At 47.5% G+C, this 17,863-nt stretch overlaps 1 protein-coding gene across 7 annotated transcripts in view; it reads left to right on the top strand.

The window, feature by feature from the left end:
• The window catches only part of POLD1 (DNA polymerase delta 1, catalytic subunit), a 1,263,933-nt gene that overhangs the window by 439,346 nt on the left and 806,724 nt on the right, over window positions 1-17,863 (top strand). For all 7 annotated transcript variants that reach the window (XM_069605393.1, XM_069605349.1, XM_069605354.1 and 4 more), the window contains one exon: window positions 17,103-17,207. In XM_069605393.1, the coding sequence (XP_069461494.1) occupies window positions 17,103-17,207 (105 nt within the window). The remainder of the gene's footprint in view (window positions 1-17,102; window positions 17,208-17,863) is intronic.

Raw genomic sequence — 17,863 nt, 5'->3', positions numbered from 1 at the left:
TTGCCATCAGAGTTTCACAAACACTCTACGATTGCCTTGCCCACGTTCTTCGCTAAGGCGGCCACTCCGGCAGAAAGGGCTCTGCATTCCCTAGATGTCAAGAGGACGTTGAGGTTTTATCTAGACCGTAGCAAGGTCTTCAGGAAGTAGAGACAGCTGTTTGTGGCTTTTGGTCCCTTCAGCAAGGGGCAGTCTATTTCCAAGCAAAGACTTTCCCGTTGGGTCTCATCAACAATTTCCTTTTGTCACGAGAGGGCTGGCAAGCCTTTGATGGGCACTTCTAAGGCCCATTCTACACGGTCTACCGCGTAGTCGTCGGCGCTACGGGCTGGTATACCGCTCAGTGACATTTGCCAGGCAGCATATTAGGTGGTGCTGCATTCCTTCTCCAGACACTACTGTCTGAGACAGCAACATGTGGTCGATGTGCAGGTGGGACGGGCGGTCCTCCAACACCTGTTTCAAAAAGGTAGGCCCTGTAGCTTCTGGGGTTCGTTTTGTTCCATCACTTGCTGGTTTTTGTTTTCATGCATGTTGTTGGATGATGTTCATTGTGTTCATGACTGTGTCCTGGGGCTGGTTTGCCTGTTATGCACCTCCAGGTTTGTCATGCTGCTGTGTAATCTATTCTCAGCATGTGAAGCCATGAAAGATCCAATGCTGGAGAAGGAAGTAGTTGCTTACCTATAACTCCATTTATCCAGCGTTGGTATCTTTCATGGATTCACATGCGCCCGCCCCTGGAGGCAAACCTTAGTTCGGGTTTCCTCTAATTGGAGGTTACAATCTGAAGGGAAAATGCTGGAGTGGGGCTATTGATACCAGACGTCCTATTGGTGTAGTTTAAAGCACCCAAAAAGACGTTGATGGGACACTAAAGTGTCAGTTTTCCATAGGAAAACGCTAGGTTAAAGTTACTGAGGTTTCCCAGCCTGACGATGGGAAATATTCACAGCATGTGAATCCATGAACAATTCCAACGCTGGAGAAATGGAGTTACAGGTAAGAAACTACTCCCTTCATTTTCATTAACCATCTCAAGGTTGTCTGTTTGCATTACAAAAGTAGATCCATACAAGTATGGTCTAAACTTCTTCAAAGACCACACAATGGCAAAACATTCATGTTCTATGGTTGCCCACCTTGTTTCTCTGTCCTTCAGTTTCCTACAGATGAGGCAGATAAGGTGTTCCCTGCCTTTATCATCCAGCTGACTCAGAACTGCACCTATTCCTGTATTTGAAGCATCAGTTTGTACAAAAAAGGATTGGTTGTAGTCGGGAGTTCTCAAGACTGGAGCTTGACAAAGGGCTTTCTTAAGTCCTTCAAATGCCTTAGTGCACTCCTCATTCCACCTGACCTTCTTGGGGAATTTGGGTGAGATCACCACATTCAAGGGAGAAGCTATGGTCCCATAGCTCTCTATGAAGTACCTATATTAACCAGTGAGACCTAAATAGGCTTTCACGTGGGTTTGAGTAGTAGGGGTGGCCCTGTCTTGTACAGCTTGTACTTTGCTTGGCAATGGCTTTATTTCACCTCCTCCCACCTCATGTCCAAGGTAGACCACTTTACTCTGACCAATTTGACATTTACTTGCCTTTATGGTCAAATGGGCCTGCTGCAGAGCCTCCAATAAATATCCTAGGTGGTCAATATGCTCTTCCCAAGTTGGGCTGAACACTGCAATGTCATCCAAGTATGCCATGCAGACGTCCTCCATCCCATTCAAAACAAGATTTTACCATCCTTTAGAATGTAGCATGTGCATTCTTTAGTCCAAAAATGCATTACCTTATACTGGTAGAGGCCTCCTGAGGTGGAAAATGCAGTTTTCTCCTTGGCATGGTCTGTCAGAGCTATTTGCCAATAGCCTGAGGTTAGGCCCAATGTACTGAGGTACTTGGCTGAACCAAGTTTATCCACCAGTTCATCTGTCCTAGATAAAGGATGGGCATCAGTCGTGGTGACTGCATTAACAGCTCTATAGTCCACACAGAATCTCAACTCCTTGGATCCTGCCTTTGGTACTAGTACAACTGGACTAGCCCATGGACTTGTAGATGGCTCTATTAGCCGAAGATCCTGCACCTTTTTGACCTCTTCCTTTATGTGGGTTCTTACATGGTCTGACATTCTATAACCCCTGCTTCTGACAGGTAGACAGAAGACCCAGGGGGCTTCCTTGGGATTGCCCAAGCCCACCAAATAATTGACCTCCAAGTTTTCCCACAACCGTGAAGGGTCCAATCCATTTGTCCTGTAAGACCCTCTGCCTTGTAGGTAACGTAACTAGAACTAGCTGGTCTTGAGTAAACTCAACCATGTTGGCCTTCTGGTCATGCCAATGTTTAACCAGAGCCTGACCTGCTTTCAAGTTATCAGAAGCTTCTGTCATCATGTGTGTCATTCTCCTTCGGAGACCTAACACTTAGTCAGTGACCCTCACAGTCCTGTGGGAAGGAGCACTCTCCAACCCTTCTTTGATTAGGGCCAATGGACCACTAACCGGATGACCATAGAGGAGCTCAAAGGGGCTGAAGCCAACCCCTTCTTGAGGGACTTTTCTATAAGCAAAGAGAAGGCACGGCAGTAGAAGGTCCCACTTTTCTTCTAAGGGGTTCTTTTAAAGCACCTATCATGCTCTTCATAGTTCTATTAAACCTCTCCACCAATCCATTGGTTTGGGGATGGTAGGCTGTTGAGAACTTGTAGGTCACTCCACAGTTTTTCCACATGGCTTGCATGTAGTGGGACATAACATTGGTTACCCTGTCTGAGATGACCTCCTTAGGAAAGCCAACCCTGGTAAAAATACCAAGGAAGGCCTTAGCCACTGCCTGAGCAGCAACAGTTCTCATAGGTATAGCTTCAGGATACCTGGTACCATGGTCTACAACAACCAATATAAATTGATTTCCTGACGACGTGGGAGGGTCTAGGGGACCAACAATGTCAATCCCTACCTTCTAAAAAGGAACTCTCACCACTTGGAGAGGCACCAAAGGTTCCACATTGTTGGCTCCACTTTTGCCAGAAGTCTGACAAGTGTGACGCTTCTATAGAATGTATCTACATCAGACCTCATTTTAGGCCAGTAGAAATATCGAGAAATCCTTTCCTTATTCTTCAAACTTAAGTGACCACCTAAATGAATCTCATGTGCTAACTGTAGAAACCTGGGTCTCACCTCCTGAGGCACTACAAGTCTTCTGTAGTCCCCTGGGGTAGACACTGTAGGCTCACTGTAAAGAGGGCCACCCTCCCTGTACAGCTTGCGCTTTCCTGCCTCTTGCCCTTCCAGCTGGGAAGCTGCCTGTTGGCAAAGTCCTTCAAGAGTAGGACACTTTGTCCTCTGCTGAAGTCTGCCCTACAGGGGCCACCTTCTGCAAGCAAAGTCTGCAGCTCATGATGGTCTTTAGGATCCAGATCTTCAACAGGGGGAAGGGCTTCTTCCAGTTTCATCAGTAGCTTGTTCACCATCCTCTGGTTGGTCCTCCCACTCAGCCTCAGCTGGTGGAGGGGTCACAGGTGTGACCTTGGACTGTCCTCTCAGGGATGTCCTTGTTTGTTTTGTGCACAGGAGTGATACTGTTCTTTCTTCCTGAGACCTGGGGTTTCCCCCTAGTCTCTTTCCTTGTCCTGGAATTAGAGGGGTGTCCATCCTGTGGACTGGGAGTTATAGATACTTCTGTAACTACCCACTGAGCGTCATCTGAGGTTGCCTCTTGGGCCAGTTTAGTCTGCTCCTGCTTCCTTTTACTGGGAGGCCTGGGAGTGCTTGATACAACTCCAAGAGCTACTAAGTCATTCTCCAACAGGACTCTCCCAGGCACCTCATTTTGTACACTGACAGGTATTCTTAGTCATATTGTTGCACTGGATGAAAGCTGGTGTTATTGGAACCATCTGGCCAGGGCACCAGCAAGCTTAGTGGAGCATTTGGGTGCCTTAGCAACATCCTCAGGTTTGAAAAAGGTGTCATCCACCACTGTAATGCTGGCCCCAGTGTCTCTAATGGAAGGGGTCTCCTGACCATTCACAAGTACACTGTCCTTGTAATAATCTTTTGTGTTATCTGGAATAGAGTTATACATATCTACATTCTGCTGTTCCCACAGACCCAGGGACACTAAGGAAACACTGGCTGAGACTCCAATTGGGTCTTCAGCCAATAGATGAGTTTCCACTTGCCATATGAATTTCTCCCTCAGGGATGAAGGCCAAGGAGGCAGTGTGGACCCCTGAAGGTTTACCTTGCATTTGGGATCCCCTTTCACATGGTCAGTTGACCCACAAGCATAACGTTTACCAAATGTTTTCTGGAATGGGGCTTCTGCTGACCTCCCTCTGGTTTAGCACCAGAGGTTTCACTAGACTGACCTGGTTTCCCAAATGGCGTACCCTTATGTTTGTGGCCCTCTTTTGGGTGGTTGGATTTAGAATTCTCATTGTCCTCTTTCTTGTGCTGCTTCCCCTCATCCTTTTGTGAGTGGCCCCAGAATCCTTGTGAGTGGCCCTGTTTGCAGCCCACAAGTCAGCAGCCTTTGCTAGCTTCTTGGGATCAATCTCTTTTGAGTCACCCAAGTGCTGTCTCCGCTCAGGAAAGAAGGCATCACAAATAGATTCCAACAAAACAGGTTTCTCATTCTTTCAAAGGTAGTTAATCTGTTACCCTTAACCCAACCATCTACGTTTTTCAAACATTCACACCCCCAGATAGCCCAAGGGGTACCATCAGTCTTTTTGAGGGTCCTAAACCTCTTAAGATACTGGGAAGGAGTTTTCCCAAATCTAGCTATCAAAGCCAGCTTCAAATTCTCATACTCCAATCTTTCAAGTTCCCCCACCTCCATTACAGTATCAGTTGCAACCTGGGGGAGCCTAGACAAAATCCAAGGAGACCCTGAATCCCATGATTGTATTCAAAAGCACCCTATCAACCCAAAATATCAAGTTTCACATCATACATACTCCATGCTTCTTTGGGCAGGCAAGGCCTCTTGGTACTCGAAGACCTAGAGGACCGTGAGAGGGAAACATTTTCAAGAGACAATCTTCATTTCAGGAGCATGTTACATTTCCAATTCCCTTAGTTGGATGTCCTGATGTTTGGCTTGAGCTTCAGCTTGCTACCTTTTTAAATTCCAATTCAAGTCTCATTTTCTCAAGAGACACATATTCTGGACTCGGTGATGGACCTTGTGCGGTCACAGTGGATATAGATTGAGGCAATAGGACATGCTGAGGCAAAGAGGGGCTCCTCTGAATTATCATCCTCATTATCAATTTCCACTTTTTCTGGATTAGGAATTACAGGCCTACTATCCAACCTTTGGTGATTTAACAACCTTGTAATCAATACATTTTTCTTTCCTTTTAACATGGAGATTCCTGACATTACACATTTCTTTCAGTTGTTCTACTGTTAGAATGAGCAGGGCTTCCTGCTTGAAGTTATCCATACTAGGCATTTTACAATTGCTATTTCTAGTGGTGCTTAGCCGTGTGAAGGTTTTTAGTTGAACAATAAGTAAAGCAAACATTCAATGTAACAACTGTACAATAAATCCCACCGCTGCCACCAGTGTTAGGCAAGATTGTGTGCAGTATCCTTTGGACGACTACAGCAACCTTGACCACCTGGCAATAGGGAACCCAACCTTTGGTATAAGTCTGTACTACACAGGTTGGTAGTGTGGCTGAGCAGCCAGGCTTATCTCTAGAGGGGTCAATGTGAGCAGTAGGGTTGTAACACAGTTTCACAGTTACAGTTATTCAAATAAACACTTACACTCATGAACAATTATTAATTAATTAAGTCAGTTAGATAAGCCTTCAGAAGGGGGCAATATATGTAATAATTATAATAGACTTCAAAACACACTCTGTTCCTCTAAATCAGATGATACCCATTTGGGATGGCGAACAGACACTTCCTACACCCCAGGTGACTTAAATAGTTAGGACACTGTGGACATTGATTTATCACTAGTACATTTAGAGCAATATTGAGTTTAAGTGCAAAGGGTTAGATGGGGGAATAAAACAAAGGTTAACAAATCATTCATATACTGGTAAGTACTTTTAAAACCCTCCAATGCAAAGTAAATTAACCCTTTCATGAGGGAAAGGAAAAAGCACAAAGCCAGAGGTAGAAGAGTCTCTCTGGGAGCCAGGACAGTCAGTTGAATAAAGTCTAGGGGAGCTGAAGATCTTCTTTGCAGGTAAGTCAAAGGTTTGCACAATGTTTTTAGAAAAGTTTGTAGAAATAAGATGCACTTGAAGGGCCACAAGCTGGGAGGCTTGTGAGGGGCAAAGCTGTAAGCAACTCTGCAAGGACAACCAAGACAAGTCTCAACTGAGAACAATTAAAGCTACACAACAAGAGGTAAGTCGTCTTAGGGTTACTGTACCTTTGGTTAGAAGAAATGGTTCCAGCTGGCTTCTGTTTGTCATGGCCCTTGCCCCTGGCCCTCACTGGCAAGTCAGCCTTCCAGTTAGGGCCAGGTCAAAGGCCTTAAAACCTCATCCAAGACTCTCTTGGAGTCAGTCCTGGCGCCAGGTTCATAACCATCATGAAGACTAACATTAGAATGGGACTATTTACTTGGGACTATTTAACTTGGGGGGGGGGGGCGGGGGAGGGGTTCAGCCAGCATGGAGGCACACACATAGCTCAGTTACAAGGAACTGAGCTATGCGGTCTAGTCTTTTGGGTGTGGCAGCCCTGGGACTACTTTACCTGGACTACTTTGGGGGTGGCAGCCCTGGGACTATTTTACCTGGACTACTTTACCTGAGACTATTTGAACCACACCCAAACAGCAGAACATGCTTTGTGTTATTCTGCTGTGGGCAGCGTAACGCTCACCGTGTCCAGTTCTTTGTTGCCAGCTTACCTGAAACCAAGGACCTGCAGAGAGAGAAAGAACACTACGAAACTTACCTGGCACAGTATCCTGTCTTCAATCCATCGCTGACTTCATTTCCACTCAACTGAAGGTACGAACTCCATCATATAGCACCGCATGCATCCTGGAATATCATAACCTGGAAAGAGGAGAAAGAAAGACCGCATTAGTAAGCGTTTACTCACGTTTCCTCCCGAATGAAGAAAGCCACACAATTCTTACCTGGGTAGTCTCCTGGTCAGTATCATTGCTGGAACATTACGGCGCTCGGCAAGGAACATCGCAACCTGCAAGGAGAGAAAAGACACAGGTTAGCAATATAAAGGGCGAAAAAGCGCCGTGCATCGCGGATTACTCACTGGACAGCATCGCGCACACCGCGCTTTCGCCTACCAGCCCATGCTCATCTTGAAACTGCATGACAACACCAAAATACCTTTCAAAGGGATTGTGTTCTCCGACGTATTCCTTATCTTTGATATACGTTTCCAGCTTGCTGGCCTCAGAAATTTTTTCTCTGTAGTGGGCGCTGCGCGTCGACGTCCGCCGAGTCGATGTCCCTCGACGGCCACTGTATCGGCGCCGACGTCACCATGCCCATAAATACACGCGCTGCGCCTGTTGCTCAGTTCCGTTTTTCCGTGCTTTGTGGGGCCTGGGAACGTCATTGCTCAATTCAGTCAGGTTTATCTAAATCTATTTCGACGAATATTCCTTATCGTTCTCGATGGCTCGTTCATCAGAACCGACGACGCCGTGATCTGGCTTCAAGAAATGTCGAGACTGCGGTAAAAAAATGTCAATAACTGATCCACACAGGGTCTGTTTATGGTGCTTGGGGTCTGAGCACCATTGTTCGGAGTGTGAGGACTGCATGTCCATGACGGCCAAAGCCCTGAAGGAGCGAAAGGGGAAGCTCGAGAGAGGTAAGTCAGCCAAAACATCCTCGAAGGTTTCGTCGATCGAGGCATTCGTCTGCTCGCCGTCAAACACTCCCATTCTAGATCTCAAAGCAGCTCCCACCATTCGTCGAGATCTAGACACTCAAAAAAGAGACGTCGAAGGTCCCATTCCTCGTCTTCGGTGTCCCCAGAAAGAGTTTCCTGTCCCACCAAACACAGTTCTCAAACTGAGTGGGAGGAATTCAGAAAGAAAATGTTAAGTGTCTTCGAGAACGTGGCCTCAACCCCCTCGAAGACAGCGGAGGGTGATACCCCGGGTGAAAAACCCAAAAAATCAAAACGCCGCGAGTCGCAGCACCCGGCGAAGCATTCCACCCGAGAGCGCCATGAGCCATCGGGTAAGAAGGCACCGTCTTCGCCGTCGTCGAGGGTTCCTTCGCCGTCGTCGAAGATTCCCTTGACGCACGGGTCGGTGCCATCGACGCCGTTGTCGAAGGGTTCCTCGGCGCATCGGTCGATCGACTCGACACCATCGTCGACGCCGATGAAAGAGGACAAAGGCTCCACAGCCAACGATGTTTTCAAGGGCCTCCGGCACGACGCCGAGACAGTCGTCGATGCCCTCGAGTAGGAACCAGATCTTCTCGAATTCTTCGAGGCCCCTTCCGGTTTTTTCGACGCCATTTTCGGCGCCTTCGAGGCCGGTTACATCGGCGTCAACGACTTCTACATTTTCTCGTCCAATAACGACGAGTTTGGCTCCTTCAGCCCTAGAGATGGGCTTTACTCCATTTCAGAGATCAGAATACCCTGGTCTTTCTTCAATTTATGAAGAAAGAGAAGACTCTGACCAAGAAACTTTTGGTTTACAGAGATCCTCACTGCCTCCTGCAGAGGATTTCACCTCTGAAGAAAGGAGGCTGAAGGAACTACAGGACTCATTTCATGAGGCCAGTGGACTTGACACTTCCCCAGAAGTGGAATTTGTAAAGCCAGACCCAGGGGAACATGCCGAAACACCATATAGAACCCTGATGGCAAGAATAATTGAGTTTATGGGTTGGTCTGCGCCTTCACCTGTTTTCCAACAGGTGCTTCTAACGGATATATTGGACAAAGGCCCACAGGAGGACCCGGTGGTCCCCTTCCATGCAGCCCTGCAAAGAAAAATTGCATCCAATTGGGAGACTCCCGAAGTCATCCCAGCAGTCAATAAAAGACTGTCGACAAAGTATAGGGTAGCAGCTGCTGACCCTGAATAACTGTCAAAACACCCGACCCCAGAGAGCCTGGTGGTTCAAGCGGCAACTTCATCCAGCAGTAGGACTGCTTACCCTACTGTCCCACAGGACAGGGATGACAAGAGGTACGACTCTATGGCAAAGAAAGTCTTCTCTGCCTGTAGTATGGCGTTGAAGTCCATCAACGCCACCTGTACGCTCGCCAGGTTCAGTCACACATTATGGGAGTGTGCTTCATCAGCGGCTGACTGCATACCCGATGGAGAGGAGAAGGAAGCCTTCCTTAACATCATTCAAGATGGCAAAGATGCCATGTGCGATTCTCTTCAAACTGGCATCAATTCCGCTGACAGTATCAGCAGGGCCATGGCGGCTAGTACAATAATCCGCAGGCATGCGTGGTTGCAAAAGTCTGGCTTTGCTCCAGATGTACAGGCCAGACTTTTGAAAATGCCCTTTGACGGCTCTTCGTTATTCGGAAAAAAAGGCTGATGACAGTCTGGAAAAGTTACAGACTTCTAAAGCAGCAGCAAAATCCTTAGGAGCTGCTATCCGCAAAACTCCTTTTCGCCCCTCAGGAACCTCTGAGAGAGGAAAGTCCTTTCGCTATTATTCCGCATTCGGAAAAGGCAGAGGACAGCCGGCTCAAAGAGGCCAAAGAAGATCCACCCGAGGTGGACGGGTCAAAGGTACTAAGACCGCAGCAGGTGCCTCTTTACCCTCGGCATCTGCATCAGCCGCCCCCAAACCACTGAGGCCTTTGCACACAAGACACCTGTAGGGGGCAGGTTAACTCACCATCTGACGGAATGGCAGGCTATAACGTCAGATGCTTGGGCGTTGGAGACAGTTGCCCAAGGTTACTGCCTACCCTTTTTACACATCCCTCAGAGTCATCCACCGGGGAACAGCTCCCGAAAAGTTCCAGATCCGCTCCTCTTGCATGAAATTATGGACCTGCTAGAGAAAGGTGCCATAAAACCGGTACCTGTAGCGGACAGGAACAAGGGCTGGTACTCCCCCTACTTTCTCATACCAAAGAAGGACGGAGGACTGAGACCCATCCTGGACTTAAGAGAATTGAACAAGTTCCTCAGGAAGGACAAGTTCAAGATGGTAACTCTCTCTCAGATCCTTCAGGCCCTCCAGCTCCAGGACTGGCTGGTATCTCTGGACCTTCAGGATGCTTATTTCCATGTGCCAATCCATCTCAAGCACAGGAAATACCTGAGGTTCGCAATTGACAACTCTCATTATCAATTTCAAGTTCTGCCATTTGGGCTGACCTCCGCCCCAAGGGTCTTCACCAAGCTGATGTCGGTAGTGGCGGCGAGTCTCAGGAGAGAAGGGATCCACGTCTATCCCTACCTGGACGATTGGCTGATCAGGGCCGTATCTTCGGAACAGGCCCGGTCCCAGCTAGATTATGTCTGCCTCTTCCTTCACAGACTGGGCTTCTCCCTCAATTTAAAGAAGTCACAGATGATACCATCTCAGAGACTCCAGTTCATTGGAGCGGTCCTGGACACTTCCCTGGGAAAAGCCTCGCCACCAGAGGTGAGGGCTCAAGATATTCTACATATGGTCACCAAGTTTCAAAATGCCCAACGTCTCCCAGCCTTCGACTTTTTGAGGTTGCTAGGCCTCATGGCATCCTGCATCTTCCTTGTGCCAGATGCTCGCCTGAGAATGAGATCTCTTCAGTGGGCACTGAGAAGTCAGTGGTCACAATTCTCAGGGAGAATGTCAGACCTCCTCTGGATTCCGGACAAGGTAGCCCACGACCTTCAGTGGTGGGCCTATTCAGAAAACATCTTGAAAGGAGAACTGTTTTGGCAACCATGGCCGGAGATAACAGTAGTCACAGACGCCTCGCTCACGGGGTGGGGAGCCCATGCCAACGACTTGACCATCAGCGGTCGTTGGTCTCCATCGGAGTCCAGGCTACATATCAACCTATTAGAGCTGAGAGCGGTCAGACTAGCGCTGAAAGCTTTCCTGCCATCAGTACAGGGGAGAAATGTCCTGATAATGACGGACAACACGGTGGCCATGCACTACCTCAACAAAAGAGGAGGCGTAGGATCACTACCACTGTGCAGAGAGGCAATGCAGCTCTGGTTTTGGGCAATTCGGGAAGGAATCTCTCTATCGGCAGTCCATCTAGCCGGAGAGAAGAATTTGACAGCGGACGCTCTGAGCAGGCAGAGCACAGTCTCCCACGAATGGGAGCTAGCTCAGGAAGTCCTTCAAGAGATCTTCGCCCTTTTGGGAACCCCTCAGGTGGATCTGTTCGGCACAAGCACCAACAGGAAGTGCGATCTGTTCTGTTCAAGGGAATTTCCCCCGAGAGGAGCTCTGGGAGACGCGTTCGTAGTGGACTGGGAGTTTCCACTCCTATGCGTTTCCACCAGTCCCTGTTATTCCTCAAATGATCAGGAGGTTGAGAAGATTCCGGAAAACCATGATCCTAATTGCCCCGGACTGGGCCAGGAGAACGTGGTACCCGGACCTTCAGGATATGTCCATCGGTCCTCCAATCCGTCTTCCACTCAAAGAGAATCTTCTCTCGCAGACGGGAGGTCAGGTTCTCCATCCAGACATCAGAACCCTCAACCTTCACGCTTGGCTTCTGAAAGGTTGAGGTACAAGGATTGGGATCTCCCTAATGACGTCATGGAGGTTTTTGCTTTCGGCCAGAAGACCAGCAACAAAGTCTTTATGCCGCTGCCGTTGGAACAAGTTTTGCAGCTGGTGTAGGGAAGAGAATATCAACCGTTTTTCATGCGATACACCAACGGTGCTATCGTTTCTACTCTACTTGGCAAACTCAGGCCTTCAAGTTGGCACTGTAAAAGGCTATCTCGCAGCGCTTTCAATCTTCAAGCGCACTGCGGAGGAACCATCGTATTTCAAAATTCCTCTAGTGGTACAATTTCTCAAGGGTCTGACTAGCGTTTACCCTCCAAAACCATTCCAGGTTCCATTATGGGACTTAAATTTAGTCTTAAACTTCTTAATGGGCACTCCATTCGAGCCACTTCACTCTTGCGCATTAAGATTTCTCACACTTAAAACTGTCCTACTTGTAGCACTAACATCGGCTAGGAGGGTGAGTGAGCTACAAGCTCTCTCCTGTAAACTCCCACATACAATCTTCACAAGGACAAGGTTGTCCTCCAGGTGAAGCCTAATTTTCTCCCAAAGGTGGTTTCTGAATTCCATATTACTCAGAAAATTACCTTGCCTTCATTCTACCCTCCTCCCCATCCGGGGAAAGAGGAGGAAAGGCTACACCGGCTGGACCTTAGGCGAGCTCTCAGCTTTTACATTAGCAGAATGGCTAGAATCGGGCAAGCAGACCAGCTGTTTGTAGGATACTCGGGTCACAAGTTGGGACTACCCATAACAAAACAAACCATCTCCAGGTGGATTATCTTGGCCACCCTGGAATGTTATGGACTAGCAGGGAAAGAGCCACCCCAAAACCTCAGGGCTCATTCAACCAGGGGTATCGCAGCTTCTTCGGCTCTCCAGAGAGGGGTACCGGTCCAGGAAATATGTGCGACTGCCACATGGTCGTCCGCACATACATTCACAAAATGTTACAATCTGGATTCCTCCACTGCTCAAGAGACCAGATTTGGCAAAGCCGTATTACACTCGGTCCATCCCTAAAGGGATATTTAACACTATCACTCCCTCCTCCAATTACATACCACTGCTATGGGAGTCTATCAAAGATAAGGAATAAGTCGGAGGACACAATCCCTTCGAAGAACAAGTTACTTTCTTACCTGTTCCTCCGACGTATTCCTTATCGCCCCTCCCATCCATCCCCGCAGTGATAACTTCCCTTGTGGTTGCAGCTTTCGCTCCTTCAAGGTTACTAACCAATTCAGGCATGTCTTTCTTATACTACAAAACGTAACTGAGTAACGGACGCAGCGCGTGTCTATTTATGGGCATGGTGACGTCGGCGCCAATACGGTGGCCATCGAGGGACATCGACTCGGCGGACGTCGACGCGCAGCGCCCTCTACAGAGAAACTATTTCCGAGGCCAGCAAGCTGGAAACGTATATTAAAGATGAGGAATACGTCGGAGGAACATCCCGTCGAAAGAACGTTACCAGGTAAGAAAGTAACTTGTTCTTCCATCCCTAAAAGGCAAGATGCAAGACATTATTATTCGAACTAAGAGGAACATAACTGCATATAAAGACTGTAAAGCAGCAAACCTACGGAGTCGCAGCAGGCCTGGATTCCCACAGGGCGATTGCACCAGTGAAGTAACTTGGTCGCTGCTCGCCCCCCACATCTACGCGCCCCCTGCCACGAGGAGCAGGACGGAGAATCCACCTTTTCCAATATTAAGGTGAGGAGAGGGCCCAAGGGGGTGGAAGGAGTTGAGGCCAAGGCAGGTGGGAAAACATAAAGACAATCTGGTATTGAATCCAGCTCTCCTATATTGCAGATCCATCTTTAATCAGAGGCCTTACCAAGGGACTGGGAGAGGGTTCGAGAGTGCAAATCATCCAACCAGGGCTGGGTGGCGTCCCCGTGCATCCCAGGTGAGTGACACACTGTTGCTGCGTGGCTCTGCAGATCCTGTTGTACCTGTGCCTCAGTCGTGGGGACAAGAGGGAGGACTTCTGGGGACTCCTGGGGACTCCTGCAACACAATGGGAAGGTCGTCGGCAGCAATGGACAAACTTCAATTCAGCAGCACTTCTCAGTTTCAGCTCCTCGTGTCTGACAGCAAATAGCACCACCGCGGTTCTCGGATACCACTTCAGAATTTCCTCGCATCTGGGGTCCAGCACTCTGTTGAGGTGGCTCAGGCTTGGTCAGTCCTGCTTCAGGGAAGTCCGGAGGATCTTCCTGGCGCTCGGGTCTGACTTAAAAGGGATGCACTTGATCTGGTGTTCCTCTCCCTGGCACTTCGGTTCCAGCAGTGGCGGTACAGCCAGCTTCGAGATGATGTCCAAACGAATTCACTTTGGGGTTGATTTGGTCCCACCAACCCAAGGGGACAAGTCCTTGCAGGACCTCTCTAGTTGAAAAGAATTCAGAGCTTCAGCACAGCAGCAGGGCTTCACTGGGCAAACCAATGGTCCAAGAGTTGCAGCAGGCGTCTCTTCCAAGTTCTTCTTCGGATTCCTTCGTCCAGTGGTCGACTCTGCCTTCCAAGCCAAAAAGCCTTGCCTTTTATGCTGGGTTCTCCCTTTGATTTCAGCCTAGCTGTCGACCACACAGCAGGGTGGCTGTCCTTGCTGGACAGCCAGCCGGCCAATCACCTTTGGATGCATACCTGTAAGCAAGGGGATAAGCACAGAGTTTCGGGCACCTCCCTCACTTCCTGACTCTGCCAGACATACTGGAGCCAGAGGCGGGCTTCACTCGTGAATACTGCCAAAGACAAAATGAACAAAGGGACCAAACCTGGTTTGGCGCACAGAGTAAATCTTAAGAAGGACCTTTCCAGCAAGAAATGGCGAAAAAACAAGACCGGGGCCATTTTGACAAAATGGACAACCTTGGGTCCCTAACTGCAGCTGGGAGCACAGCCCGCAGTAAAAAAAACACAACGGTAGTAAAAAGTAAACCACTGCCACCAGCCATTAATTGTAGAAAGGGTAACATAAAAATGCTACATGAGAAACTAGACAATGGGGATACTAAGTAACCCCTCCAGCACCCTATGATAAGAGTGTGTGCTGTGTCTGAAAAGTTACAAAATGTAAGTAAAGTCAGTTTCACTTCACTGCTCTTGGAAACAGTAGTTTCACCAAGAGAAGGTATTTAAACCTTTGGGAAATCTAAGAGACTTCCCTGTGCCACTGCACTGAAGGTGCTGTGTGTCACAATGTAAAGATGATGCTTATGGAGTTTGTCAGACTCCAAAGTCAAAAGAAGAGAGTCCAAACCACAGAAAAATACATGAGTGGGGGAAAAAGGTTCTCACTCTCTCCAGGTTTGAATTTAAAAGTCCTAAAGTCCAGCAAAAGAGCTGGGGGTCTCTAAGGTAGAAGGGAATTAGCACATTTCTGAGAATTCTGCCTAACACAACATGTGAGATACAAGAGCATAATTAATCAAGATATCCTGTTCAACAGCAGATGCAACAGGCTTGTTTGAGACAAATATGCCATTAAAGAAAGGGAAATATCTAGCCGTGAGAGTAGATTTTCTGAGGGTTGGCACCATAAGACATTTCGCTAGCATGTGTCGAAACAACCAGTGAGACTGGGTTAGAACTATACAGGAGGAAGAACTAACTGGCAGTAAGTAAAGGGGACTGGGACACTGAGGTGGATGATGGGATGGCCATCAACATGCTATACCCATATAGACGAACATTTTAATGGATATCTTTGCTGGGAAAATCGATGATCTGAAAAATAGCAAATCAGCCTTCCGGCTATGCCAAGAGTATGTTCCTGGTCTATAGTTCAGTCCTCTGTTCGTTGTTTCTGGTCCTTAGTTTCTAGTCTGCAGTTCCAGTATCCTACCCTTGCACTTTGATTCCTGTCTTCTTGCTTTTCCTCTTTCTTCTTGTTCTGTCTTGAACCTTGTTTACTTTGACTTCCTGTTCTTTTCCTGGATATTTCTGTTACTGTTCTTTTCCTCAATTGCGCTCGTGTTATTCCTTTGTTCAGAGTTTTGCTGCTGGGTTTCCCATCAAACAATCTCTGCCCCTTTCCTTCGTTCCAATTCAGTATTGTAACTTGTGCCATAATGTTAAGTGTGCTGGTTCCTGTTTCAGGAGGCAGTCACTGTTCAGTTCATGCTGGACCCGTACAGGCTTCAGTCTTGTGAGAACTGTCTCCTTGTTCGTGCCTTAGCGTCCGGACATAGACACCCTCTCCTGCTGCTCCTTTCCATGAGCATTCAGAGTGGAGCCCTGTAATAGTAACCAGCTCAGAAGGCTAGAGTTTCCCCTTACCCTGTGGGAAACTCTTCCTCCATTCTGCATACTCCTCAAGTGGGAACCTAATGTGTATGTCTTGTACTCCCTGTCCCTTTCTGTTCACTGCCTTTGTTGCCCACCTGTAGTTATTGCCTATCCTTTATCTGCAGAACTCCTGCTCTTGTGTACTTTTCTTTACACGTCTCTGCTCTGAAGCCACTGACGGAGACCACCTGTGAAAAACACAACTATCTTTACTTGGAACACCCACTTCCGTTTCTTAATTGGATTACATGACTGATCAGTGGTGCACAACTACCTAAGTGCCAATAATTTGAGTGCTATCCTGGCATGAGTTGTCATCTTCTTTGAATAGCTTTCTTTTACACAGCTTCATTGCTCTATAAGGTACTGTCAAATTCACTGAAGATATGTAAAAGTCCCTGTGAGCTGTCTTTTGCTTCTGAAAAAATGTCATGCTCCATAGGTCTGGTGATTCTACTTTAGCCAGAGCTTTCCACTGCAAAATTGTTTCCCCCGAAATATAATTACACATCAGTTGCGTTGTGTGCCTTTGATATTTTGGAATGTAATACAGTTGTGGAATGTAATACAGTTCTAGGAGTGCTGTAGAGGTCTTGAAAGGACTAATAAGCTGAACACCCATCTATACATTTTAGTGAAGACGACTCCTGCTCTAGTGGCATTAAGGAAAATCAGAGCATATGATTACAGAAATTATATTTGGTCATCTAATGGAGCACAACCAATTTGTTTATAGGCAATGGTATTTGCCCCATGGCCAGAGATGGGCAAAATAAAGATTAGTATGTCACCACCAGTTTTGAATTCCCAGCACCATAGTCGTCGTTTTTTTGTTTTTGTTTTTCTTGGTGCCAGATTTGGGGTTTGAACTTCTAGCTTACTCATCTCTAGTATCTTTGGCATCTATAGTAACAGAGACCTGCACTCATGACAGGCCAGTTCCCTTCTTTCTTGGAATGAAAGAATCTCTGTATTTTCGATAGTTCAGTCAAACTGGGGAAGCTAGGGAAGGCTGTTGTCATGTTTCTTATCCTCCCACAGTCATTATTATGCTTGTAAGTGGTCATGTGTTTTCTTTCTGTCCACAGTCCTGGGCTGAGTTTATACGTATTGCAGATCCAGATATCATCACTGGCTACAACATTCAGAACTTTGACATGCCCTACCTAATCAACCGAGCCCAGGCTCTAAAGGTAATGTAAAGATCAAACTCTACAATCCATCCCTGATCAGCTGAATTAGCAGTCTTGCAGTGTGCATCACTGCTGCCTGGCAATGTGATGTATGCTGATTGTGGCTCATAATGCAGTGTGTCTCCTTCCACCAACTGTCACAGGCTCTGAGTACACTGTGTTCTCTGTGACTAGTGTTGTGGCGTCTGCTAGTCTGTGATAGGGTTGCAAAATGTGCCAGCGATGTCTCAAACTGAGCTGTATACTCTAGTTGTCTTATGATGGGATGTCTGCTGACTGGAGGCAAGACATGTATATGTATTTACTGTGTGTTTTTTGGGTGAGGGCTGGCTATGTGTGCTGGTACTTGCTATTTGAGGATGGTATATATTTTCTTTTTAGAGGGGTGTAAGAATAGTCACATTTGATGCATGTGCGTGACATTCTGTTACTACGACAACATCTTCGTGTATGGTTCCAGAATGTTGATGGAAGCATACACGAAGATGTTGATGGAAGAGGTTGGTCTCTCCGGGGCTCCTACGAATAAACTTGATGAATCTTGAAACACACAAGATCGGAGTTGTGTGTTAATGTGTCAATGTACACTACAATTGGCGACGAGGATGTCCTAATGGAAGGAGCCCCGGGCGCAGCGCTCGTAGTGAAAGGAAGCT

The sequence above is a fragment of the Ambystoma mexicanum genome, chromosome 1p, assembly GCF_040938575.1.
Source record: "Ambystoma mexicanum isolate Mex_15411 chromosome 1p, UKY_AmexF1_1, whole genome shotgun sequence".
NCBI lineage: Eukaryota > Metazoa > Chordata > Amphibia > Caudata > Ambystomatidae > Ambystoma > Ambystoma mexicanum.
The sequence above is the reverse complement of the archived record's forward strand: the minus strand, read 5'-3'. Positions and strand labels throughout refer to the sequence as shown.